This window comes from Odocoileus virginianus, chromosome 1 (assembly GCF_023699985.2).
Source record: "Odocoileus virginianus isolate 20LAN1187 ecotype Illinois chromosome 1, Ovbor_1.2, whole genome shotgun sequence".
Lineage (NCBI taxonomy): Eukaryota > Metazoa > Chordata > Mammalia > Artiodactyla > Cervidae > Odocoileus > Odocoileus virginianus.
The window spans coordinates 2,793,267-2,819,843 of record NC_069674.1 but is presented as its reverse complement, the minus strand read 5'-3'; the positions used below and the strand labels follow the sequence as shown (position 1 = coordinate 2,819,843).

Genomic DNA, 26,577 nt, shown 5'->3' with positions numbered 1-26,577 from the left:
AGCGGCAGCACCATGGACAGCAGCAAGCTCCGCGCGCGCGGGCCGGGGCGGAGACAGCCGGCAGCACCCGGGACAGCGCCAGCGCGGCGCGCTCGGGGCCGAGAGGCGGCCTCATCAGCTGATGCTTTACGTAGGCTGGCTCCCCAGTTTGATAAGGCGGGTCCGGGTGGGCACGCCAGCACTCGCTCTGCGGGGCCGCGGCCCAACACGGGGCGGGAAGGGGCCGGCGCCGAGCAGAAGGCAGGTCCCTGTTGGGCTTCGCTCAGCGCGGAGTTGCGGCTGCAGCCCGCGGCCGCTGCGGGGAGAGAGGGGCGGGCGGGGAGGCCACGCGGCGAGAACAACTGCGCTGACGCACCCAGCCCTCTCGGCGGCAACACGCCCCGGGGCCGCGCAGCTTGTCTCCGACACTTGGGGGACGCTCGACTCTAGGCAAACAGACTGCTATATCTCCGCCGAGGCGAAGCGCCTGACCGTGCGACCCTTAGGCGGGCCCTGGCTGAGAGACGCAGCCCCCTGCCTCTGAGGACTTCAGATCTGCCGCCGGCTTGCAGCCCAGCGCCCGCCCCTCCGCCACACCGTCTCCCACGGATGCAGGAGATCGGCCCGTTTCGTAGGCGCTCCCCAGAAACCCTGCGGCTGGCCAGAGGGGACAAGCCTCCGGACTGGCTTCCGGCACGGTGGCCACCGTGCGTCCTCCTGGGCGCCCCTTTCCTACACACCACGGAGCCGGCCTCCTGACCCAGAGATGGACCCGCCCGCGAACCTCACCTCCTTCACCCTCTCCACCCCCGCCCCTGGGGAGACCAACCGCAGCAGCTTCGACGCAGCAGACCCGCGCCCCAGCCTGCCCTTGCTCTCCGTCTTCGGTGTGCTTGTCCTGACCTTGCTGGGCTTCCTGGTGGCGGCCACGTTCGCCTGGAACCTGCTGGTGCTGGCGACCATCCTCCGCGTCCGCACGTTCCACCGCGTTCCACACAACCTGGTGGCGTCCATGGCCATCTCGGATGTCCTGGTAGCGGCTCTGGTCATGCCGCTCAGCCTGGTGCACGAGCTGTCCGGGCGCCGCTGGCAGCTGGGCCGGCGGCTGTGCCAGCTGTGGATCGCGTGCGACGTGCTGTGCTGCACGGCCAGCATCTGGAACGTGACGGCCATCGCGCTGGACCGCTACTGGTCCATCACCCGTCACCTGGAATACACGCTCCGCGCCCGCAGGCGCGTCTCCAACGTCATGATCGCGCTCACCTGGGCGCTCTCGGCCGTCATCTCCTTGGCCCCGCTGCTCTTCGGCTGGGGGGAGACCTACTCGGAGGGCAGCGAGGAGTGCCAGGTGAGCCGCGAGCCCTCCTACGCCGTCTTCTCCACCGTGGGCGCCTTCTACCTGCCGCTGGGCGTGGTGCTCTTCGTGTACTGGAAAGTCTACAAGGCCGCCAAGTTCCGCGTGGGCCCCCGGAAGACCAACAGCGTCTCACCCGTAGTGGAAAGCGTGCAGGTGGGTGTTGAAGGGAGCCTTAAGAAACCATTTGGCTTGCACTTGCGCAGGCCTCTTCTCCGGCACACCTTCTCCCACGTTTGTGGGAAGTGGAAATTTTTAGTATTTTGGGGCGAGGGAGGGGAGGAAGGGAAGAGGGTCAAGTGGGAGAGAGAAAGCATCAGCCACTCTGCTCTGACTTGCTCTACTCACAGAGCATGCCATGGCTCATGCATTATTAATTTCCTCATATGTATGAGGGTCTGAACTATAGAATTCTACAGGGTTCCACTAGGTTTGAAAATTCTGTGGATCTATAACCGCCTTTAGAACGTCTGACGAAGCTGGTATCCAGGGCCGCACCAGATAAACGTGCAGACTCCTGGGCTTAAGAGGGGGTGTTTGAGGGGTGGGAAGGGGGGTAGTGATCTGACTTGGCAGGAAGACTTGGCAGGAATATACCAGGCAAAGCACATTAGTATTTCAACCCCATCTATTTTTTCCTTTGCAAATTATAGCAATTAATTTTGCAAAAATGTGGTATCTCGTGGATTACTGTCATTCTCGGCGTCCTCCTCTCCCGATGCAAGATCAGAGATGGTGCTTACATGCCCGTCTCAGAGCCTGCATCTGCTCCCGCGGGCCGTGGTGCTGCTTTCTGGGGCTACCCCTGCCCCAACCCCACCCCCAGTCAGACCGCACGTGCAGCTGAGGACCTTTGGCTTGCCTCCTGGCACAGGGGGAAAGCTGCAGGAGGAAATTAAATCCTAAGGCAGACGACACCCCAGCTCCGTGCAAGGAGCATTTAAGGTCCAGCAACAGCTTCAGCACCTGGAGGGCTCAGTCCCCATCTTCTCTCCACCCGCACTCTCTTGCTTTTCGTTTGCTGTTCGTAATCTGACCCTATGATGCAAGATTCAGGAACCTCGAGAGTTCAGCCCCTCCCACTCATTGCCAAGGGTGACCCCTTGAACCCAATTCACATGTGTGAGTTAGATCAGAAATCCACGCAGCACCCACGTCCGTTACCAGCTCTGGGACAAGAAGGTCAATTCAGTGAGCACACTGAGCGAGTACTATGGGCTGGCCGCTGGGGTGAGAGGATGATAAAGACATCACCTTTGCCTGTGAAGAGTCCGACGCAGGGAGAGGTGTGTGTTGTGAGCACTGGGATATGATTGTCTTTTTCGAGAGTCAGCAGCTAATTCCAAGCATAACCAGTCAATCAAGCTTAGAGGAACCAGAGGTGAAGGCAGGGGAGAAGGGGAAGGACATCGTTCTAGAAGAAAGAAGGCAAAGGGGGTGAGAGGCCCTCTGCCCTTTTATCTATAACAACAGTCTCACCCAAATGACCCTCCCCAGCCCCAGGAAACGTTCAGAACGCCTGGCTATCTGATAACGTTTCTGATTAGCCACACGTGGGACAGGGTGCTATTGCACCCAGCGTGTAGGGACTGGGACTGGGATGTTGCTAAGTGCTGTATGGCACACGGGACAGCCTGAACAACAGAGAATTTGTGACAAATTCATGTCAACAGTGATGAATTTGGAAAACCCTGACCCGTGAGATTTCTAAACTGGACAAGGAGTATGGACAAGTAGGAATGCCTCCAAACTGCCCGGAGTGTCCATGTGTGTGCACCCCCACAGTTCCAGGTCAGCAACAAGGGGGCTGGCAGATGGCCCACCACAGCCCTCCTTACACGGATCCTCTTTTGCCAGGGTGCTCACCCAGGTAAACACAACTTGTGATCAACACCAAGCATCTTTAAAAGGGAAAGGCAACTGTCCTTGCGTCCTGGAGGGCTTGGTACAGAAGGAAAAGGGCTTTCACTGCTCAGGTCTGGAGACAGCAGAAGCAAAGCAGTGCTTCATGTTCTTTCTCTGCCAGGTAACTTTCAAAAATGGGTCCCGTGGCTTTGCAAGGTCTCTAAGCGATCCAGGGCTCCACCTAAAATGTGGAGCTGGCCTTGTTCTCATGTTACTGGAGAGGGTGGATTAAACGCCGGGCTTCCTGATTTCTTGGTGGTAGCAGGTGCCAAAGTTTCTAAATACAGTTCTACCGCCAATAAGCCCTGTTGCCTAGGGAAACACAACACTTCTTTCCTGCTTCTTTACCTTCTGAGTTTTACTCAGATACGCACTGAAAACCTAACCTCTGTCAGGCACGGAGTTGAGAGCAGGAAACACATGAGAGAGAGGCCTTGCCTTTGACACAATCTGATGAAACCGCGACTGAAGATCTGATGTGAAGACAAAGCTGGGTTTACCACCTGTAAGGGCCTGGGGGACTTTCCAGGTTCTGAGCAGGTTGACATCAGCTAGATGAGCAGCCCTGCTGGTCGGGTGTTACTGGAGTGAATCCAGGCCTGGCTGCCGAACTTCCAGAAGTGAGGGGCTGACACGGCAGGGGGGCTTGTAAAGCCGAGCCCACCGAGACAAAGTATCCTTGACTGACAGTGCATTGAAGGCTGGTTCTGGGCTGCAGAACACGCGGACTCGCCCTCAGTTTGAGGAACATGTGGTTCTCATCCCCCGGCTCTTGGTCCTCACTCCAGAGAGACCATCAGGACTGCCCAGATCCTCAGCTCTGATGCTGGTTCTCGAAGTTTCATCCGTGGAGAGCTGATGTTCAGAGTGCATCGATCAACGTGCTCAGTCACTTGTCAGGACAGCACTGGGCAGAAGCAGTCAAAGCTCTGGGTAACAGACACTAAACCACGATGAACCAACTAGTTGAAAAACTCTGGGTGGTTTCAGTTAGCAATGGGGATTTACTGCGTGTGGTAACATAAGGTTTAAAGGCTTAATGTAAAAAGAAACTTCTGAAGATGTGTTGACTAGTTTAATTGATGCGAGTAATGTCTCCGAGGCATGGAGGCAAAGCCTTGATCACTGAATTGAGGGGTGGGCTTCAACAGGCAGTAGTTCTTAGACAGGTGTCATGTGTTTGGATTAACCCACCTGGAGCATGGCCCAGCACGTTCGCGTTGGGACAAAACGGCAAATTCATGACAAACTAGAGAGAATCCGTCTGAACTCTCATGCATTCTGCTCTAACCAATCTGTCTGTAGTGTCTTTTGCCCACAAGAACTCTAGGATCACTGCTGTTTCTCCAGTGATGTCTTGAATCACACACAGTGTAGATACTCTCACAAACAGATCGGTATAATCTGATAATGTTGAAGGACAGCAGTACGTTTTATCTGGAAGCAGATGCTACTTACTAAATGTGTAGTCGTGTTACCTAAATGAAAGGATTCTCATAATGATCCTGAAATACCAGCTACAAGTTGGCACACAGGATCATTCAGGATTCTCACTGAATTCTCCCACTAACTTAGGTTTTTTCCCTCGAGCCTTTTCAACAGCCACACCATAAACAAGAAAGCTGAACTGCTGTGCACACACAATTAAAGGCAACTCCCCCTACAAGTTTGGAAGGACAGGAAGCTACTGGGTGATAATATCTCCCTTGGGGGGGCTTCACTGGGCAGATTTTAGATGGTTGTCTTTTTGGTTTTTAGCCAAACGGGATATTGCTGCTTTCAAGGTTACTTCTGCTGTCTACATTTACTGCGGGCCTTGTCTCGGCACCCAAATCTTTGAAAACAGAGGTGCTTCTTGATGTTTTATCTAGAGAGCCATATCTTGTATTGATTATCTGCTTTCTTTTTTAGATTTATTTTTAACTGAGGATAATTGTTCTACAGTCTAGGGTTGGTTTCTACCACGCATCAACATGCATCAGCCGTGGGTTTACACACACCCCTCCATTCTGAGCCTCTCTCCCACCTGCCACTCCCTCCGACCCTTTATCATCTACTTTCTAAGGGTGTCGGGAAATGTCTAGCCCCATACTGGGTATTTTCTAGATTGGCAATTTCACATTTGAATTTATTTTTTTCTTATTAAGTTCTCTAATTCAGGTTTGAGCCCATTTAGAACAAGACTATACGTCAGCTGTTGGGTTTATATCAGAATGCTACTTTAAAATTTTCTATACAGCTTATAATTTTGAAAGCTCATTCAATCTTCTCTTAAAAAATGGCTTCTGAAATTGCTTTAGTTTACATTTTAAATTTTCATAGCCAGGCTATATAGCTCTTCTCTCTTCTATCCCTGGTTTTAAATATTTTTCCTCACCTAAGGGAAATTTTAATTAATTTCACTGGGTGCTGCTGATCTGCGGTCTAGGACAATAAGGGTTTTGTTTGGTACTCTTTAAAAGTCCTGAATTCTGTAACGGCTGTTGCCCTTCTCCCTGAGGTCCAGGGGCTTCACTGGTGGCTCAGGTGGTAAAGAGCCCACCAGCAATGTGCAAGACCTGGGCTCCATCCCTGGGTTGGGAAGACCCCTTGGAAAAGAGAACGGCTACCCACTCCAGTACTCTTGCCTGGAGAATTCCATGGACAGAGGGGCCTGGCGGGCCACAGTCCATGGGATCACAGAGTCACACACCACTGAGTGGCTTTCTTGACCTGCATACAGATTTCTCAGGAGGCAGGTAAAGTGGTCTGGTATTTCCATCTCTTGAAGAATTGTCCATGGTTTATTTTGGTGATGGACAGGGAGGTCTAGCATGCTGCAGTCCATGGGGTTGCAAAGAGTCAGATATGACTGAGCGACTGAACTGAACTGAACTGAATTTTGATCCACACAGTCAAAGGCTTTGGCATAGTCAATTAAGCAGAAGTAGATGTTTTCCTGGAATTCTCTTGCTTTTTCTATGATCCAATGGATGTCAGCAATTTGATCTCTGGTTCCTCTGCCTTTTCTAAATCCAGCTTGTACATCTGGAAGTTCTAGGTTCACATACTGTTGAAGCCTCACTTGGAGAATTTTGAGCATTACTTTGCTAGCATGTGAAATGAGTGCAATTGTGTGGTAGTTTGAATATTCTTTGGCACTGCCTTTCTTTGCGATTGGAATGAAAACTGACCTTTTCCAGTCCTGTGGCCACTGCTGAGTTTTCCAAGTTTGCTGGCATATTGAGTGCAGCACTTTCACAGCATCATCTTTTAGGATTTGAAATAGCTCAGCTGGAATTCCACCACCTCCACTAGCTTTGTTCGTAGTGATGCTTCCTAAGGCCCACTTGACTTTGCACTCCAGGATGTCTGGCTCTAGGTTAGTGATCACACCATCGTGGTTATCTGGGTCGTGAAGATCTTTTTTGTACTGCTCTTCTGTGTATTCTTGTCACCTTTTCTTAATCTCTTCTGCTTCTGTTAGGTCCATACTGTTTCTGACTTTTATTGTGCCCATCTTTGCATGAAATATTCCCTTGGTATCTCTAATTTTCTTGAAGAGATCTCTAGTCTTTCCCATTCCACTGTTTTTCTCTATTTCTTTGCACTGATCACTTAGGAGGGCTTTCTTATCTCTTCTTGCTTTTCTTTGAAACTCTGTATTCAGATGGATGTATATATCTTTCCTTTTCTCCTTTGCCTTTAGCGTCTCTTCTTAGTTATTTGTGAGGCCTCCTCAGACAACCATTTTGCTTTTTTGCATTTCTTCTTCTTAGGGATGGTTTTGATCACCGCCTCCTGTACAGAGTCAGACACAACTGAGCAACTGAACTGACTGGTCATGGGCTTCTCAAGGCAAGAATACCAAAGTGGTTTGCTGTTCCCTTCTCCAGTGGACCACATTTTGTCAGAACTCTCCACCATGACCCCTTTGTCTTGTGTGGCCCTACACAGTATGGCTCATAGTTTCATGAGTTAGACAAGGCTGTTATCCATGTGATCAGTTTTGTTAGTTCTCTGATTATGGTTTTCATTCTGTCTGCCCTCTGATGGAGAAGGATAAGAGGCTTATGGAAGCTTCCTGGTGGGAGGGACTGGCCGTGGGGGAAATCTGGGTCTTGCTTTGATGGGTGGGGCCATGCTCAGCAAATCTTTAACCCTTTTCTGTTTTTGGGCGGGGCTGTGTTCCCTCCCTGTAGTTTGGCCTGAGGCCAAACTATGGTAGGGGTAATGGCATCTCCCTCAAAAGGACTGAAGCCAGGACTGTTGTCTTCAGTGCCCCTGACCCTGCGGCAGGCCACTGTCAACCCATGCCTGCACCAGGGACTCCCAAACGCGCACTGGTAAGTCTAGCGCAGGCTCTTGTGGGGTTACAGCTCCTTTCCCCTGGGTTCTGGTGCACACAAGGTTTCGTCTGTGCCCTCCAAGTGCCTGTTCCTGTGGAAGTTCTCTAGCAAATCCCACTGGACTTCACAGTCAAATTCCCTGGGTTCTCCGTTCCTTTGCCGGATTCCCAGGTTGGGAAATCTGTTGTGGGCCCTAGAACTTTTGCAACAGTGCAAGAACTTCTTTGGTATAATTGTTCTCCAGTTTGTGGGTCGTCCGCTCCGTGGTGGGACTAACGGTGACCTCCTCCAAGAGGCCTTATGCCACACACTGTGCCTCCTAGGTCTGCTGCAGCCGGAGCCCCTGTCCCCGCGGCAGGCCGCTGCTGACCCAGCCTCTGCAGGAGACCCTCAGACACTCAGAGGCAGGCCTGGCTCGGTCTCTGTGGGGCCCCTGGGTCCTGGGGCACACAAGGTTTTGTGTGCGTCCAAGCATCTCTGGTGGGTATGGGGTTGGATTGTAAATGCAATTTCACCCCTCCTACCCATCTTGTTGGGGCTTCTCCTTTGCCCTTGGATATGGGGTATCTTTTTTTGGTGGGATCCAATAGTCTCCTGTCAAGGGGAGGTTTTTGAAAAGTTACAAAATCTTTGAGACCAACTCAGAGTTAGACTTTAAGTCCTTAGCAGAACAACTAAAAAAGCTGACTCTCAACAGCTTAGTGTTTGTCTTATTTTTCTAAAGCTGATCTTAAATATGTTAATTTATTGATTTTGACTTTCAGAGATTATTAAGTGAAAAACTTTTTTCATACTTATCAAGAAAAGAGTGAGAGTTAGTATTATAGTGCAATTTAAAATAGAAGTTCACAAAGAAGAAGGCTGAGACTCTAAGACAAAGCATGACTCACAAGAAAAAGGCCACTAGGGTTGGCCAACAGTCTGGGCTTGTGAATGGTTTCTCAGATCCTTGACCAGAGTCCAAGAAGGGGCCATATGATCACCAACCCAATCATCAGTGAGCTGGAATGCCAACTAGACAAGGTGACATTTATTTCATAAACTGACAAGATAGGGGATGCCCTCACTTAAGGTTTGTGAAAAACTCGAAGCAAAGTTTGATCAATTGCTTTTTCGCAAATTGGTCAATAAGTCTAACAGTCTGCAAATTATTAGTCTTCAGGTCTGGCTTGGAAAAGATTAGAAGTTTATAAAGCCAGTGCCTTATAGCACAATCCTTTTTCATAGTCAACGGAAGAAAAAAAAAGGTATTCCAGGACAAAAAACAAACCAAAAACATCGATGAAAATAAGACCTTGGGTGTTTAGACAAACAACAGTCAAAAGAAAGAAAACAGCAATAAGTAGGTTACGGCGTAACATTTTTGCTATATGGTATACCTCCAGCAAGAGACCTAACAGCTTTATAAGAAGATGTAAGTCGACTTCCAAATGGTGCGCCTTTCTAACAAGGGTCCAGTTATTTGATATGAAGACCTAAGCTGAATGATGTATGCGTGTATTTAGTTACTTGGTCATGTCTCTTTGTGACCCGTGGACTGTAGCCCGCCAGGCTATGGGATTCTCCAGGCAAGAATACTGAAGTGGGTTGCCATTCCCTTCTCCACGGGATCTTCCTGACCCAAGAATCGAACCCACATCACCTGTGTCTCCTGCATCACAGGCAGATTCTTTACACTCTCAGCCATCAGGGAAACACATTCAAAGACACGCTTGGTTGCAAATCCTCAGATGACAAAACACAGAGAGTGAGAAGAGCCCAGTGGAGCGGGCTGGCACTCAGCTCATTGAGACTGATGGGCGTCTGCAGATCCAAAGGCAGCTGGGGTCTGGGGCTCCGTGAATGCACCTGTAGTCCAACTATCCTGTTGAGGGTCCTCAAAATGATTTCCATGGGCCCTCTAGAACTTGCTGAGGATGATACAACCACCACATAGCACCTGAAATAGAAATACTGCTTGCTACAGTGAGAGAAAGCTACACCTGTCTGGCACCATCTCCCCAAGAAGAGCAGGATGCCTGTCATCGATGGGGACAGCGTTGAACTCGGGGACAGGAGGGTGTGGAGAGGAGCAGACATTCCCCCCACCAGGGGCAACTCTGTGAGACCACTGTTGGCTCACTGCTGCTCAGGGATGCATGCGTTGGGGTACACCTTGCCCTAACTGCCTGACGTTCAGAAATGAGGGCTGACCCCAACTGGCTGGTCTGCAGGTGCATATTCACAGGGCTGGACTGTCCTGGATTCACTGGAGGGGTTTAAACAAGCAGCAAGGCTCTGTGTTACCACAACTACAGGACAGATGGTCTTTTCCTTAGCTTGTGGAAATGTTCTTATTCTACCCCTTGTAAAGCCCTCCCTAAATGGGTAGAATCATTCCTAGATTAAACATCCTGACTCACTGGTACATCCTGCATGTGACAATGGTCTGGTCTCACCCACAATCACCTGAAGCCGCACTTCCCAGGTGAGAGCCTTCATCCCTTAATTTCAATACCCACTATTGATTATAATCTATTGATTATCTGTGATATTAATAGGGAGGTGAAGCAGAATAGTTTGAGGAAATAAAAGAACATGCTAGATTTATGATTAACTAGTGAACAGTTATTTAACTAGGCTTCCCAGGTGGCTCAGTGGTAAAGAATCTGCCTGCAATGCAGGAGATGTGGGTTTGATCCCTGGGTCAGAAAGATCCCCTGGAGAAGGAAACGACAACCTACTCTATTATCTGAGCCTGGGAAACCCCGTGGACAGAGGAGCCTGGTGGACTACAGTCCATGGGGTTGCAATAGAGTTGGACACAACTTAGCGACTAAACAAGAAGTTCAGTTCAGTTCAGCCGCTCAGTCGTGTCCGACTCTTTGTGACCCTGTGGACTGCAGCACGCCAGGCCTCCCTGCCCATCACCAACTCCCGGAGTTTACTCAAACTCATGTCCATCGAGTTGGTGATGCCATCCAACCATCTCATCCTCGATCATCCCCTTCTCCTCCTGCCTTCAATCTTTCCCAGTATTGGGGTCTTTTCCAATGAGTCAGTTCTTCGCATCAGGTGGCCAAAGTATTGGAGTTTCAGCCTCAGCATCAGTCCTTCCAGTGAATATTCAGGACTGATTTCCTTTAGGATGGACTCATTTAGATAGCAGCAAGTTATCTAAGACATAACCATCTTCATTTTTTTAAGTCTCACTTTTTTTGTCCTGGGGTATGGTCGGTGAGTGATGTTGTGATGATTCAGGTGAGCAGTGAGGGACTCAGTCACACGTGCACACATGTGTCCATTCTCCCCCAGACTCTCCCCGCCCACACCCACATCCAGGCTGCCACACAACACTGCGCAGAGTCCCGTGTGCTATACAGCAGGTCACTGTGGAACACAGAACCGTCTTGGAAGGATGGAAAGTCTAACTCAGAGGCACAGGTTCCCCAAATAATTCATTTGTCTGGAGATACAAGGACAACTGTTCACTTAGAAAATTTTTTCCGTGGGAGTCTTAATTTGTGAGGCTTCTGCTTTAGAAATGATACAACACTACAAAGATAAATGGGAAAAGTGAAGCTTGGCTTGAATGCTTTCACTTATTTTTATCCCATTACCTCTCTTTTTGTGAATCTACTAACAACCATGCTGAGTAACTGACAGAGTAATCAAGAGAGTCTATACAGCAGACGTGATTTAGTACTTTATTGCGATCGTTGACAAGCAGAGCTAAGGAGTCCTTTAGTCAGAAAGCCACAGGGTAAGCAACCAAGTCAACCATCTGCTAACATTGGGAGCTGAAACTCCCCAACAACAAAGCCCCTCCTCCAGCGGAGACATTCTAAACCAAGGACACTCTCACCAGGTGAGCTGGAGTTGAATGACTCCCAAAATGATCAACATCTCTCATCAAAGTCGTAGAGTGTGCTATTCTGAGAAACCAGGAGTTCTCTAATCTATAGAAGTTCCCAACTCAAAGAAAACCATAAAAACAATGTATTTAGGGGAAAAAAAGTTTAACTTGAATTCAAATTAGAATTCTAAGAGGTGGGAGAAGACCCCATGGAATATGAATTGTTAAAAGTGAATTGAAATCCCCTGCTGGAAAGGGGCCTCAGGAATGTGCTCCCCACCTGCTGTGCTAAGAACTCAGGGAAAGGGACCTTGGACAGACCACATGTGGGTTTCACTGACAAGAGAAATCCTCCTGAAGATAAGCTTAGGAATAAAACCTGGGAAACCTTTAAGAGACAGCTACACATCAGTTCTCACACAGTGGGGAATTCTCACAACTACAGTGAGCACACGCTGTGTGTGGAAACAGGCCAAATTCAGAAGAATCTCGGTTCAGTATATGGGAAGAATCTAGGGTTTCGTAGTTGTTGTTCAGTTGCTCAGTCGTGTCTCTTTGCGACCCCATGGACCGCAGCACGCCAGGCTTCCCTGTCCTTCACCATCTCCCAGAGTTTGCTCAACTCATGTCCATCGAGTCGGTGATGCCGTCCAACCATCTCACCCTCTGTCGTCCCCTTCTCCTCCTGCCCTCAGTCTCTCCCAGCACCAGCGTCTTTTCTAACAAGTTGGCTCTTCACATCAGGTGGCCAAAGCAGTCAGGATTTCCTACTACAACTGCCAAACACCTGCGCAAGCAGGCCCATGTGTAGGGCACTTAATATTTCTCTACGAGGACCATGACCTAAAGGGACGGGTTTCCATAGAACTGTCTATAACACTTGGGCTTCCTTCCCTAATGCTCCACTCTATAGAAATACTCATATCCTATACCTGAATGTATGGCACACACCTGGATAACAAACAGCCCTGTGATCCCTCATCTCTCAGATGAACAGGGGTACAGGACTGGGTCTGAATGTCCCAGCAGAGTCTCAGTCATTAGCAGAGAAAGTGGCCCCTCTGAATGGAAGCCATGTAATTTTTCCCATTATGCAGTAGAAAACTCCTGGAGATAAAAAGCGCAGCACTGGGGGTGTATCTAACCCCTCACGGAGGCAGTCTCACTGTGGGGTTCACAGCATCTCACAACTGGAATCTGAGTGTCTGAAGGGCTAGGACGGTCTTCTGGAGTTGACCTAAAGTGGTACTGATCACCACCAGGCAGGCAGGCAGTGAGTGGGGATGGGTGGGGGTGGGTGGGGTGGAGAGGTTCCCTAGAGGGGCCTAGAGTGGTAAGTTATGAATAGCTCCTCTTGACTTCACTTTGTAGATGCAGCCATGAACTGGTTACATGGCTTAGAGACAGACCTTGGGACCTAGCCCACTGCCTAGAAGGTTGTGCAGTACTGGGGCGTGAGCGGGTACCTCTCCTGGTCAAGTGTCCTGGGATCACAGAGAGCTGGAGTTGCGAGTTTGATGCCAGGGTAGTCTCTCCACTAGTGAGTCATGGATCGACCCAGGAACTGCCCCACGTTGTGATGGGGTCAGCTAATTTGCTCATTTAGCACATCAGCCCATTGTCATTTCCTCCTGTTTCAGGGGCCTTGTCATCAGACACGCCTTAGTCCAGTTCCCCAAAGATCTGGAGGAAAAAAAAAATTAAAAAGCTGGAATGAAGGCAAGAGCCTCTTTTCCTAGGAATTCCGCCTCCTTAGAGAAGGGTCCTGAAGCTGGAGAAACAGCCTTCCAGGGGACTTGGGAGAGCCCAGGTGGAGGGAATCTGAGTTTAGCATCTCTTGTTTTCCATAAAAGTCAGGGTGGGGGTAAACCAGAAGGAGATCCACAAGATGTAAGATGCCAGAATGTGAGCAAACACCCAGGTCTGTCGGCCCCCACCGCAGGGGCGGGGCGGGGTGGGAGGGGACACACAGGGTCCCTGCACCGGACAATTAAGAACTTTCTCTGGAAGCGCACGTGCGGGAAACCGGCCCACCTGTGTCTTGGGTCAGCCCGCCCAGGCCCGCGGGCGTGAGGAGGGGCGGCTCCTCCTGATGCCTGTTTGCCTTCTGCAGGTGAAGGGCGCGGCCCAGCGGCCTGAGATGGTCCCCGCCGCGCGGCGCGCCACGGTCGCCTTCCAGGCCGGCGGGGACGCGTGGCCCGAGCAGAAGGAGCAGCGCGCCGCCCTCATGGTGGGCATCCTCATCGGGGTGTTCGCACTCTGCTGGATCCCGTTCTTCACCGCCGAGCTGCTCAGCCCGCTGTGCGCCTGCGACGTCCCCGCCGCCTGGAAGAGCGTCTTCCTGTGGCTGGGCTACTCCAACTCCTTCTTCAACCCCCTCATCTACACGGCCTTCAACAAGAACTACAACAGCGCCTTCAAAAACCTCTTCTCCAGGCACCGCTGAGCGCGAGGCTGGCAAGGCCGGGGGCACTCGCCCATCTCCCCATCCCCACCCGGCGACAGGCCTTCGAGGGCCCCAGGGAGGCCCCCAGAGCCGACTGGCTCACTGCCGCACTCCCGGCGGGAAGGCGTCTCCCCGGGGGGCTCCGGGACCTCCTTGTATCCGTGTATCGGCTCGTCCTCACTCCCTGGGGAACAGCCACGGACTCGGCCCACCAAGTGCACTTTCCTCTCCAAAGTCGACTGCAGCATGGTTTAGCGTCCTCATCCCAGAAGAGTCAAGCCAGCCAGAGGGGAGGGAGGAGACAGATCAGTCCGGGCAGGATGAGGACAGACAGGAAAGGATGAGTAAGGAGCCACACCGGGACTTCTAGGGGGGAGGAAACCATAACTTCAAGCTTCCTGGAATAGTCCCCACTTCCAGGGCTCCACTCCATGGTTCCAGAAAGTTCACCCTAGTACTTACTATGTCCCAATATTTGCCCTGGAAACATTCTCTCTGAACATAATCAAAGTACACAGCCACATCTGCAAGACCAGTCAATATGGCCCCACACTCATGCACACCGAACCTACGGAGGAGGCAAGTGTTCCCACTGGCCAGTTGATTCTAAAATGCATCCCAAGAGCTTGGAACCGGAACTAAAAGTCAAATCAAATACCACCTTCCGTTTTGAAACAACTGTCCACAGCACTGAGATATCTGCTAGCTCCATAGAATCTGTCAAACTTGCTTATTTGCCATGGGTTCCATTTGTATAGAATTTATTCAAATGTTGCCAAACAAAGATTTCTAGCCTCAGATCATGAGATTAGAATAACACAACTGTCACAAAGTTGTTGACTTCTTAAGTACAGTTTCATCACTAAGGGCTATGAAGGCTCATTCATCAAACAGGGCACTTTCAGGTGATGGCTGATTGATCCGTTAGTTGCTGCTGTTCACTGGTATGTAAATACCCGCTGTGAGACCGATACTGGCAACAATGAAAGCAGAAGAGTGGTAACACTTTAATGAACACTTCAATGTAACTGGTGAGGCAAGACAATTAAGTGATGATATGGTGTTTATGTGATCATACAAAACTTTAAAAAGGTCTTGGACAATAAAACTGCCTGTGGTTTGCTATGTCCCTGAGTCTCTGAATGCATGCATTTAAATATTATGTATTATGTCTTTGAATTATTATAATACAGATATATTGTTATATGTATTATTTTGTACATACTAAATTATATTAATTAACATATCAAAAATAGGAAATCTATGTCCATTTGTTTTAATGCTTGTTCCTTGGAAGGAAAGCTATGATCAACCTAGACAGCATATTAAAAAGCAGACAATACTTTGCCAACAAAGGGATGTATAGTCCAAGCTATGGTTTTTCCAGTAGTCATGTATGGATGTGAGAGTTGGACCATAAAGAAAGCTGAGTGCTTAAGAATTGATGCTTTTGATCTGTGGTGTTGGGGAAGACTCTTGAGAGCCCCTTGGACTACAAGGAGATCCAACCAGTCAATCCTAAGGAAATCAGTCCTGAACATTCACTGGAAGGATTGATGCTGAAGCTGAAACTCCAATACTTTGAATAACTGGCTCATTGGAAAAGACCCTGATGCTGGGAAAGATTGAAGGCGAAAGGAGAAGGGGACAACAGAGGATGAGATGGTTGGATGGCATCACTGACTCAGTGGACACGAGTTTGAGTAAGCTCTGGGAGTTGATGATGGACAGGGAGGCTTGGCATGCTGCAGTCCATGGGGTCGCAGAGAGTCGGACACGACTGAGCAACTGGACTGAAGTCCACTTGTGACCTTGGTTTGAAGTTTGGTCTTGCATTCACTCCAAAGATGGCTCTGATGCCTCAGTCAGCACCAAGTCCCACGGCAGCAGTAGACAGGAGGACTCGATGCGTGGCGCAGACTGAATTTATTTAGAAATCAGGAGGGCACTTCCTGTAGGGGAGAACTGGGTGTCACATCTCCCACCGCGTGGTGATGATATCCACATCACCACCCTGTGCACACCCCGCCCCCAGCGATCAGGGCCACTCTGCAGGGACCCTGCCTGGGACGCCAGGCCTGAGGTCCCTGGTGGGGGAGGAGAAGCAAGGGGTGTCGAGACGTCAGTCTTGTGGGATGGGCGGAGAGCATCTGGAGCCCGGCCTCGGGAGATACATGAGCCTTGACGCTCAGGGAGGCTCAGGCTGGGAACGGGAGCCGAGCGGTGCCTATTTACATACGTGGAAAGGAAAAGCCATTTAAAAGAAGACCCTCTACAGTTGTACCCTATGGTCGGAAAGGAGCAAGTGATGATTATAATTAAGTTCTGTCTGACCACAGGGCTCCATCCCAGCTTTTCCTTAAAGCCCAGGCTGGGTGAGATGTGGAGGGGAGGATGGAGGTGGGGGGGGAGGCTCCCATCCCAGGGCAGGTGGCTTTTATTTCTCAGATGACTCTGTGATGCTGCGGAGCAGAGATGCTCAAGTGACCAGCTTTCAAGCTGATTTAGCAACAGGACCCTTTCATCAAGTGCATGCACTCTCTGGGAGACCCCTACCAGAAGATGCTACGTGGCTCAGGCAGTTTTGTTCTTTCTCCCTTCGCTGGATGGCAAGGAGCTGCACGCAGGCTGGTTCAGTTACTGCCTCACTAACACTGCATTTGCTCCCTGGTCTGTGTGGCTGAAATCCCAATGGAGACTTCGCTGAGGTGACGGAGTTCTAAAAGTCACATATTTCCTCTCTCCAGATATACAATAAAGTAGGTTTCGGATATGAACACCTTGGGAAGAGAAGAACTAGCCTGAACTAGTATCTTCTCCCTGGTGAAAACCAACTACTTAAATAATACACATATTTCATTCACCACTTCCTAGCTATGCTTCTGTGCTTTAATTGAAGTGTTAAGTTACCAAAAAAAAAAACCAAACCACTATTTCCCTCCTTAGTCCCTGGAGCATTCTGAGGCAGCTTATAAGAAAACTAGACAATAAAATAATTGTTCTAATAAAACCTTTAAGCTCTTCAGAAGACTTAGCAGAATGCCAGCGGAGAGAAATTGGTTTTCTGGAAGTATAAAGAGTTCACCGTCAATTACTTCTCTCCGCACATTCCACCCCCAGCCCACCAAGCACAAAGAGAGCAAAGTTAGAGCATAAAGCAAACCCTATACGCAGCCCGAACCCCTCTGACCTTGTTATTTTGTGGGTGCTGCCCTTTACATTGCTAACAACATGGACATGTTGGCACCCAGAGTGAGCCCGCACTGGTGTGAATGCCTCTGAGACATTCATTTTGGTCTTAATCAACTCTAATTCTATATTCCTTGTGACGACGGACGCCAATCTCCAGCCCTGGTGTAGCTAAACGAGCTGACCTCCTCCTCCTCAGAAGCCGCCAGAGCCAGAGCTCTCCTGTGTTCTGAGGCTCCTCCTGCAGCTCCATGGGCGATGATCAATAGACAGTAAGTCATGTTTATGCCCAAAGCACTGGCCCTTAGATAACTGTCTCCAAAAATGGAAGGTGCCCTTGCTAGCTGAAACCCTAATGAGAGAATTCAGTTTACAGATCTACGGTTTGAACAAACAGCTTACCAACGGCCCTATTCACAGAGATTGCAGAAATAATGGGACTCAGCCACACAGAATCTTCGCTTTAGAAATGATGGGTTTGTTGTTTTCAACTAGTCACATCTGCACATGGGTCTTTGAAACAAGGTAAAATGACTTTTCAAAAAGTGAAGGAAAAAAACAATCTCTGATATTTCAACAACAAACTGAAAACCAGTTTCTCTAGTGGTCACTGGAGCCGGTTCCAAGGAAAGACAAAATCAAACTTCACCCAACTAAACTTTTCCCTCTATTTCATCTATTATCTATAACTTCTAGTCTATGAAAATTTTGTTTTCAAAATTTTCTCCTAAGGGGCAAACCCATTATAGACTGAATGTCTCCCAAATGCACATAAATTCAAACACTGAAGCCCTGACCCCAGTGTGATGGTCCTGGGAGAGTGGAGGTGATTAGGTTTAGATGAGGTCAAGAGGATGGGGCCCCATAATGGGATTAGTGCCCTCATCAGAAGGCCTACACCATTAGTGCCCACACCAGAGAGCTTGCTCTCTCTCTGTCTCTCCATGCACACAAAGAAGAGACCATGTGAACACAGGGGGAAGGTGACCGTCTGCAGGCCAGGAAGACAGCTCTTACCAGACACCCGGTTGGCTGGAACCTTGACCTTGGACTTCGGCTCCCCCCAGCCTCCAGGCCTGTGAGAAAACACACTTCTGCTGTATGAGCCACTCAGTCTATGGCATTTGCTCTGATGGTCTCAGCTAATTCAACCAGTGTCACTTGCTCAAAATGAAAATTCAGGAGGAACTGGTACACTTTTTAAACAATATATTCACGTGCCTTGCTCTCATTCATTTCTAGGCAAACAGACTTCTCCCTGGTCATGACAGGCATCCAATCCACCAGGATTGAAAGTCACAGCTGTTACAGAAGGACTGGGTAGATCCACCCAGCTTTGTATAGGCATTCTGCTGAGAGGACGACAGCAGCCTTGAAAACTCTGAGAGGAACAGATTTTCTAGGTATTAGAATTAGGTTTGTGTAGAGAGTTTATGTCAGTCAGGGTTCTCCAGAGAAATGAAATCCGCAGAAGGGTGTACACATGTGTAGGGACAGAGAGAGGAAGGGGGAGGAAGAGGGAGAGGAAGGGGGAGAAGGGTGTTTAAGGAGTTGCTCGGCGACTGTGGAGGCTGGGAAGTCTAGAATCTGGAATCTACAGCATCAGCTGGCAGGCTGGAGACCCAGGAAACAGCCGATGTTGCAGCTGGGATCCAAGGGCCTTCTGACCTCAGGGCATCTCAGTCTTTCCCTCCTAAGCCCTTACATTGACTGCATGAAGTCTACCTATATTATGGAGGGTAATCTGCTTTATGCCAAGTCTACTGATTCAAATGTTAGTCTCATCTTAAAAATACCTTCACAATAGCCAGGACATGAAAACAGACTAAATGTCCATCAATGGATAAATCGATAAAGAAGATGTGGCACATACATATAATGGACTATTACATGGCCATAAAAAAAGAATGCAATAATGCCATTTGGAGTGACACAGGTGGGCCCAGATTGTCATCCTGAGGGAAGTAAGTCAGACAGAGAAAGACAAATATCATATGATAGTGCATATATGTAGAACCTGAAAAAATAGTAGAAATGAACTTATGTACAAGACAGAAATAGAGTCACAGATGTAGAAAACAAACTTACGGCTGAAAGCAGGGGAGGAAGAAGGGATAAGCTGGGAGACTGGGGTTGACATGTGCACACTGCTGTACATAAAGCAGATAATAACCAGCTTGTAACACAGGGGACTCTATTCCATGCTCTGTAATAATCTATATGGGGAAAGAATCTGAAAAAGAGCGGTATGCGTATATGTATAATTGATTCTGTTCACTGTATAGCAGAAACTAATACAACATTGCACATCAACTATACTCAAATAGAAATCAATTTTAAAAGAACCTTCAGAAACACCTAGAATAATATTTAGCCAAATATCAGAGAACAGATGGTGTATAAAATTCATGAGCCCAGAGGCTAACTCTCCTGTCTACAGCTGCTAAGCTATGAGACTTGGTGCCCACAGAGAAGAGATGCATTATTATGGATTCTCTTCCATAACAATGTTAGTGACATATCAGTGCTGGAACAATAATAAGCTCTCAAACGTTTTTTGAATGAAAGTAGGAAGTGTAAACCCTGCCTTTCCCACTGGAGGTATTATGAAGAGTGGACTTGGACGTAATGCAGTGAGGTGAAGCACCACAGCCCTCATTTCTCAGCCCTTTCTGAGATGCTTTAGAAAGATTCAGCTAACATGTGGGAGACTGAGGAAGCAGTGTCCTTGGTATCTTTGCACTGGAGCATCAGGTATGAGCTCAGCCTTAGGTCCAACATGGAGCCAAAGGGATAGAGACTTGGTGCCCACAGAGAAGAGATACATATTATGAATTCTCTTCCACAACGATACTAGTGATGAGTGACAGAGTTGTGGCTGGATGGGTGGGACAGCCTGTTGTGCTGTTTTGAGACAACACACAGGTGTCCAGAAAGATGATGAACTGATAGAGGCCACAGGTGGGGGTTGTAAACTAAGAGGTAAATGGCTGAGATGGGGGTTAGCACCAGGTTTCAGCACATAATCTCGAGAGGAAAGATGGGACCATCTCAAGTCAGAGGTCAATGGTCCAGGAAGAAAGCCTGACTAGCTATTTCAGAACCAAGACAACTGTGGATCCAGAGGCTACATCCTAGACTGTGAGCGCATCCCTCACCAGGAATGCCTTCTTTCAGGGGAGTAGGGGGTGAGAGGAACACGTGCTGAGACCATGGGCATGTCTCTCAAGAGGCTGAGTCGCCCAAACAAGTACTCAATATACTGCGGAGACACGTAAGTTTAAGTGGACCACACACTGCAAAACGTGCAAAGGACTAGACGGCTCCCCGATCCGTGCGGCATCTTGCTCCTCCCTACTCCTCTAAGTCCAAACCGTCCCAACGATGCTTCCAAACAGAGACTCCAAGCTTGCTGTCCATGATCCTGAGCTTCTGCACACCTTCTGAAAGATGGTACAGCGAATAATCTCAGAACAACACTGGACTTAAAACAGAGCCGTCCTCATTCTAAATCAGGTGCTGGTAAACTTTCTCTGTAAAGAGCCAGAAAGGACGTGTTTCAGGCTCTGCAGATCATGGTTAATAACTATCAGCTCTGCCACTGCGGCACCAGAGCAGTCATACACAACACGGAGGTCAGGAAGAGTGGCCGTGTCCTAACAAAGCTCTACTTACAGACATTGAGCTCTGGAGTTCATATAGTTTTCATGTGTCATTAAGTTATTATTTTCATATTTTTCCAACCATGCTAAAAAAAAAAAAAGAAGTTAACCAGTGTATTACACAAGTTCAGTTCAGTTCAGTCGCTCAGTCGTGTCCAACTCTTTGTGACCCCATGAATCGCAGCACGCCAGGCCTCCCTGTCCATCACCAACTCCTGGAGTTTACTCAAACTCATGCCCGTCGAGTCAGTGATGCCATCCAGCCATCTCATCCTCTGTTGTCCCTTCTCCTCCTGCCCCCAATCCCTCCCAACATCAGGGCCTTTTCCAATGAGTCAACTCTTCGCATCAGGTGGCCAAAGTGTTGGAGTTTCAGTTTCAGCATCAGTCCTTCCAATGAACACCCAGGACTGATCTTTAGGATGGACTGGTTGGATCTCCTTGCAGTCCAAGGGACTCTCAAGAGTCTTCTCCAACACCACAGTTCAAAAGCATCAATTTTTCGGCGCTCAGCTTTCTTCACAGTCCAACTCTCACATCCATACATGACCACTGGAAAAACTATAGCCTTGACCAGACGGACCTTTATTGGCAAAGTAATGTCTCTGCTTTTTAATATGCTATCTAGGTTGGTCATAACTTTCCTTCCAAGGAGTAAGCGTCTTTTAATTTCATGGCTGCAGTCACCATCTGCAGTGATTTTGGAGCCCAAAAAAATAAAGTCTGTCACTGTTTCCACTGTCTCCCCATCTATTTCCCATGACACACAGGTGGCAAATTTGTCCCACAGATTAACTTTCTAAACTATTAATCTTTAAAGTCTTTAAATGTCTTGCTTCCTGAAGAACAGTCATCTCAACTGTTTCATTGTAATCTTTTAATAAAAGCTTGCATTTTGCCCTTAACTTTCATGAAAAGTTACACTACTCTTCCTTCCTATGTATGCTGCTGTTGGAAGTCTGATGCCAAATTAATTTTCTTTATTCTCCTTTTGGCCAGGAGGCCTACGGTTCTTTTCATCTTCATTTACTAGGTTATATTTCAGTTTTCCCAGCTATACAGCAGGAGGACTTTTCAATGTGTATATTCAGTTCATTTTTTTTTTTCAGAAAAACTTCCTTGAATTAAATTCTAAATAATGTCTTCCATTGTTTTATTTTTCTGAGGAACTCAACTTATTTGTATGTTGGATGCTCTTTGCTAGTATTCTGTACCATGAACTCTCTGATCATTTTTTCTCCTTGGCATTTCTTGTTTCTCCGTTATGTTCCTTATTGTGCTTTTGGTTATATATCACTTCCATTGTTTATTTCTGTAATTTAGTATTCACTTTTGAATTAACTTTGCCTTTTTCTTCTGTAGCTTTTCTGTGTTTGATCAGTGCTCACTTCATGCCTTAATATTTTTTGTTGAGTTTTGAATTTTTGACTCATGGTGACCTTATCTTCTCATTTAATTATATATAATTACATTATATATAATGACATTAGATTGTCATGGTTTTGCATTAGCTAAGTGTCTTATACCAGAGAAACATCTGAATAGAAAACTGAGCTGAGAGTATAAGGAAGTAGCTCAAAAAAGGTACATATCACCAATACTATGTTATATACTAAAAATAGTAAAACATATTGTTAAATACTATTCAATATGCTAAACGTCTCCATCCATGGAATTCTTCAGGCAAGAATACCGGAATGGGTAGCCATGCCCTCCTCCAGGGGATCTTCCTGACCCAGGGATCGAACCCAGATCTCTTGCATTGAAGGCAGACTCTTTACCATCTGAGCCACCAGACAAACTCCAATAAAAGAATCAGAAAGTTGAAAAAATTGTAACATCTTGGCATAAACGAGCCATGCTCAGTGCTGGGATGGTTATGAGCACCCTCATTCCCAGTTGGTGAGGGTGGAAAAATCACCTCAGTATTTTTGAAGGTCCATTTGGTTTTCTTTAACAAATGCTTGAATATTCTATTTAACAAATGCTTGCACATGTGAATATTCTACTTGCTCTTTCCACCGCCGCATTGGAGACGAGTCCCCAGGAAGCTATGAAAAGCTTTCTACTCAGAAAAGAAGACGTTTCTGAGAAGGCGGTGCTTCTGCTTGAGTACCTGCTCTTACGTCCAGCTGAGAGTCTGACCCAGCAGTACTGACACCCTCAGAAGCTATTTCTTGGTTTCCCTGTTCATTTGTCTGCAGTACTGCTGGAAGGTGAAAATGAATTTTTCCTAGGAAGAGGGGATCTTTTCTTTGGTTGAGTCTTTGGGAAAAAATGGAAGGGGTGGGCAAGACTTGCTCAGACGCCTATTTTATGAGCAAGCCTCTAAAATGTCAAAATAAGTCGGGGTTTGTCTCCATCAGGAGTCCCATGTCTGAAGGCACACAGCCAGCATACTCTAGAAGCAGTGGTATGATCTAATTTTTAAGAGAATTATATTGGTGAATTGGAGCTGTGAGTCCTCTCTCACATCCTCACGTCCTCTGCCTGCCTCTTGTCTGCAGAAAAGATTTAGTCGAGAAATAAACTTAAGCAGAGAAATGGGAAAATACAGAAACAAAGGAAAATCAGCCTAACAAGACCAACTAATAGTCATTAAACAGTCAAGGACCTTTAGTTCCTCCTCAAGGCGATACATAATATTCTGAGCTGTATCTTGTGAGCTATCTTGCAGATACTGAAACCCCTCCAAGTGGAAGAAGCTAACTACATGATGACCAGACTATAGCCATGACATAAGCTGCCACAGTCCTGAGAAATGGACTCAAAGAATGGGAACAAACCAACCCTAAGCTGAAGATTAACTGTACTTGAAACAATCAAGATGACACTGATCAAACCACTATGATCAATTTCAAGATGACTATCAGAGCTGCCTGTGCTGTTTCCATATGCAGCCCCATCCCTCCACTTGTGCACCCCTAAAACTCCCCTTTAAAGTTTTTGCCCTTGGTACTCCACTTTCCAATGCAGGGGACATAGGTTTGATCCCTGGTCCTGGAACTAAGATCCCACATGCCACAGGGCTACTGAGTCTGTGCGTGCTGGAGCCCGAGTGCAAGAACTAGAGAGAAGCCCAAAGATCCGGGTGCTGCAACTAAGACTTGACACAGCCAAATAAGTAAATAAATAAATCTATACACACACACACACACACACACATTTTAAACAGCTTTTGCCCACTGATTGTAAGTGGGGAGCTGGTCTTTGGACACAAGTCTGCCTTCTCCCCCAGTTGCCAGCCTCTGAAATAAAGCAGCCTTTCCTTTCTACCAGCAGTTGCCTCTCAAGGCTTCTGAGTGACAAGCAGCTGGACCTGAGTTCAGTAACACTGGAGGGAAGCAGTGTCTTCAGAAGACCTCGGTGAGCCCAGGCTGGAGTGGGCCGCAGGAGGTCAGCATCCGCCGGGGGACAGCGGGTGGACCCGGGGCAGCAGCAGCAGGAAGCAGCAGGGCAGGCTGGCTGGTGCAGTTCACGCCGAGGCCTTTCCTGGCCTGTGTGACCCTGTTCTGTCCACGTCTGTTACTGAGAGCTCTGACACTCTTTGTAACAAGTCGTGGAGAAGACAATCTGGAAAGCCACCAGCACCAGAAAAACGTATTACAACATCAAAATCCAGTGTTTGTGGGTCAGGATCCAAAGCGCTCTCATCCTCAATTCAGAAAAGTCCCATCACAGAGGCTGAGCCCCCCAGAGTGACCATGTGACTCATTTCCCGACCACTTCGTTGAGCAGGACACCAAACCCACAGGGAGTTAGCCTGGGCATGGTTTTCCTGTGGCCCCTTCTTACTGCTTCTGCGTCTCACAGCGGGGGGAAACTGTAAAATTTAGGTAAAGTGATCAAGACACTATCACCTGCGAGTCCACATTCACTGGAGTGAAGCGGGACAAGGTTACGTCTGTGGACACAGACGTTTCCCCAAAGTCCTCACAAGACATGGCAACATTTTAACAGCAGGAAGAAGGAGGAGCAACATGACCATCAGCAGGGAATCTGACAAAACCTCACAGAAAAATATATACAATGGAAGGCCATGGAGCTGCTATACTGTGTCTGTATAAATTACAGGAAGTGAGGACAATATATTTCTACTGAATGATATTTGTAAGAACCAACAGTATATTAACACTACTTTTGTTTTTAAGTACACATTTATATATGTAAGGTTGTACATCCTAGAAAGTAACAGAGCAAGGCATAAAGGATATTTTCCTCCACGTGTTAGGATTACCGGTGACTTTTTATCTTAACTTTTAAAATACCTTCTAACACTCTGGCAGTGATTATAATTCACAATAAAAAACCAAAGGTGTAATTTTGAGAGTTTTTCAGCTAGAGACAGAGCTCACTTCTAGGAGAGAGAATGCTTCCTTAGTATTCAAAATAGAGTAATTTAGCAACAGAATTTGGCCCCATAGTAGCAAAATAAGCCAAATGCTCCTCTTAGAAGTCTGGCTGGAAAAGCACAGCTTTTTTCCTGATGATTGCCCCCCGTGATTTATTAAAGTAATAAAGGCTTGTTGTAGAAAATTCCAACAAAGTGTGTTTTATTATCTGTCACAGGGTGATCCAAGCAAGGCGTGTGGCTCCCCATCTGTCTGCTTCAGGCGCTGGGACTTCCAGCGAGGGGAGGAGCGAGCCTTTCTGTTCCTGCTCCTCGCCTGGGCAGCCTTGCTGATGGGTAGACAGTGCTGTGTGGGATGAATTATTCATGGAAGAAGCTGTGCGACCATAAATATTCAAGGGGATACGTCTGGTTTCTCTGATGCCCTGTGTAGGGCAGAAACAGTACATTTGTGCGGAGTGAAACGACTTGTCAACCCAACGCTTCCTGCCCGGGCCCAAGATCTACAGGAGAAAACCAGCTTCTGACACTTCACATGAAGTCCAGCCGAGACACGTGGGCATGTGTGTCCATGTGCAGGCTTTCAGCCGGATAAGATGCTGCTAACAGACACCTTCAGCCGTGTTCCCCTTAGCAGCACTGTTCCTGGCATTTGGGATGGGAAGGGGAACCACCCCACAGCATTTTTCCTCATTGAAATATGGCCTCTAAGACACCAGTTGCAGCCTCAGAAGTAGAAAAAGAAGAAAAGTATCCCCAAGCGGTTTGCAGTTAGGGGAGAGCATCTGGGTGCTGCGTGGGGGACAGGGGTCCCAGGAGGACAGACAGGATGACTTCCTCCTAGTCTTCCACCTCGAGAAGAGAATGAAAACCGTCCCAACATCAAGGTGCCCAGTCTCCAGGCACACCTACTCTTTCACACGCATCCGCAGGAGGGAGGGGGGTTCCCAGGTCTGAAAGAGGGCACGCTTGGGGAGGTAAGCCATGCCCCTCACTGCACCTGCTTCAGGAAAGCCTTCTGCTGCCCACCTCCCAGTAACACTTGGCAGTACTGTGCGCCGGCCATACGACCCTCCACCATAATCCTTGTGGATGGGGATAGGTAGGTAGGTTTATGTGCTCGGTCGTGTCCAACTCTTGCACCCCCTGGACTGGAGCCCGCCAGCCTCCTCTGTCCATGGGATTCTCCAGGCAAGAAGACTGGAGTGGGTTGCCATTTCCTTTTCCAAGGGATCTTTCTGACCCAGGTATCGAACCTGGGTCTCCTGCATTGCAAACAGATTCTTAACTGACTGCGCCACCAGGGAAACCCAAGAAGCCCTTTTCAAGGTGTTTCATAAAACCCTAATTCCAAGGAATGTCAATAGCTACTATGTGAACATATGTGCTCGGTATCTACAGCCAAATAAGTTTTAAGAAATACTAAGTAAAATGGTATTTTTCAGTTTCTGGAAAAGACCTACAGAAGCCTGCACTCTGAATCTCTTAAGATTCCATCAGGGAATTCTGCCATAGGGAATTTGCGGGG

General features: G+C 48.1%; 1 protein-coding gene across 2 annotated transcripts; it reads left to right on the top strand.

Moving 5' to 3' along the window:
• Window positions 1-26,577, top strand: HTR5A (5-hydroxytryptamine receptor 5A). Of its 2 annotated transcripts, none has more exons than XM_070450201.1 (2): window positions 1-1,489; window positions 25,268-26,577. In XM_070450201.1, exons 1-2 carry the CDS (start codon window positions 746-748, stop codon window positions 25,406-25,408), a joined length of 885 nt encoding a protein of 294 aa, XP_070306302.1. In that variant the 5' UTR covers window positions 1-745; the 3' UTR covers window positions 25,409-26,577. The 2 variants fall into 2 exon arrangements, with proteins under 2 accessions (XP_070306302.1, XP_020756402.2); XM_020900743.2 differs by lacking the exon at window positions 25,268-26,577 and adding an exon at window positions 13,515-20,829.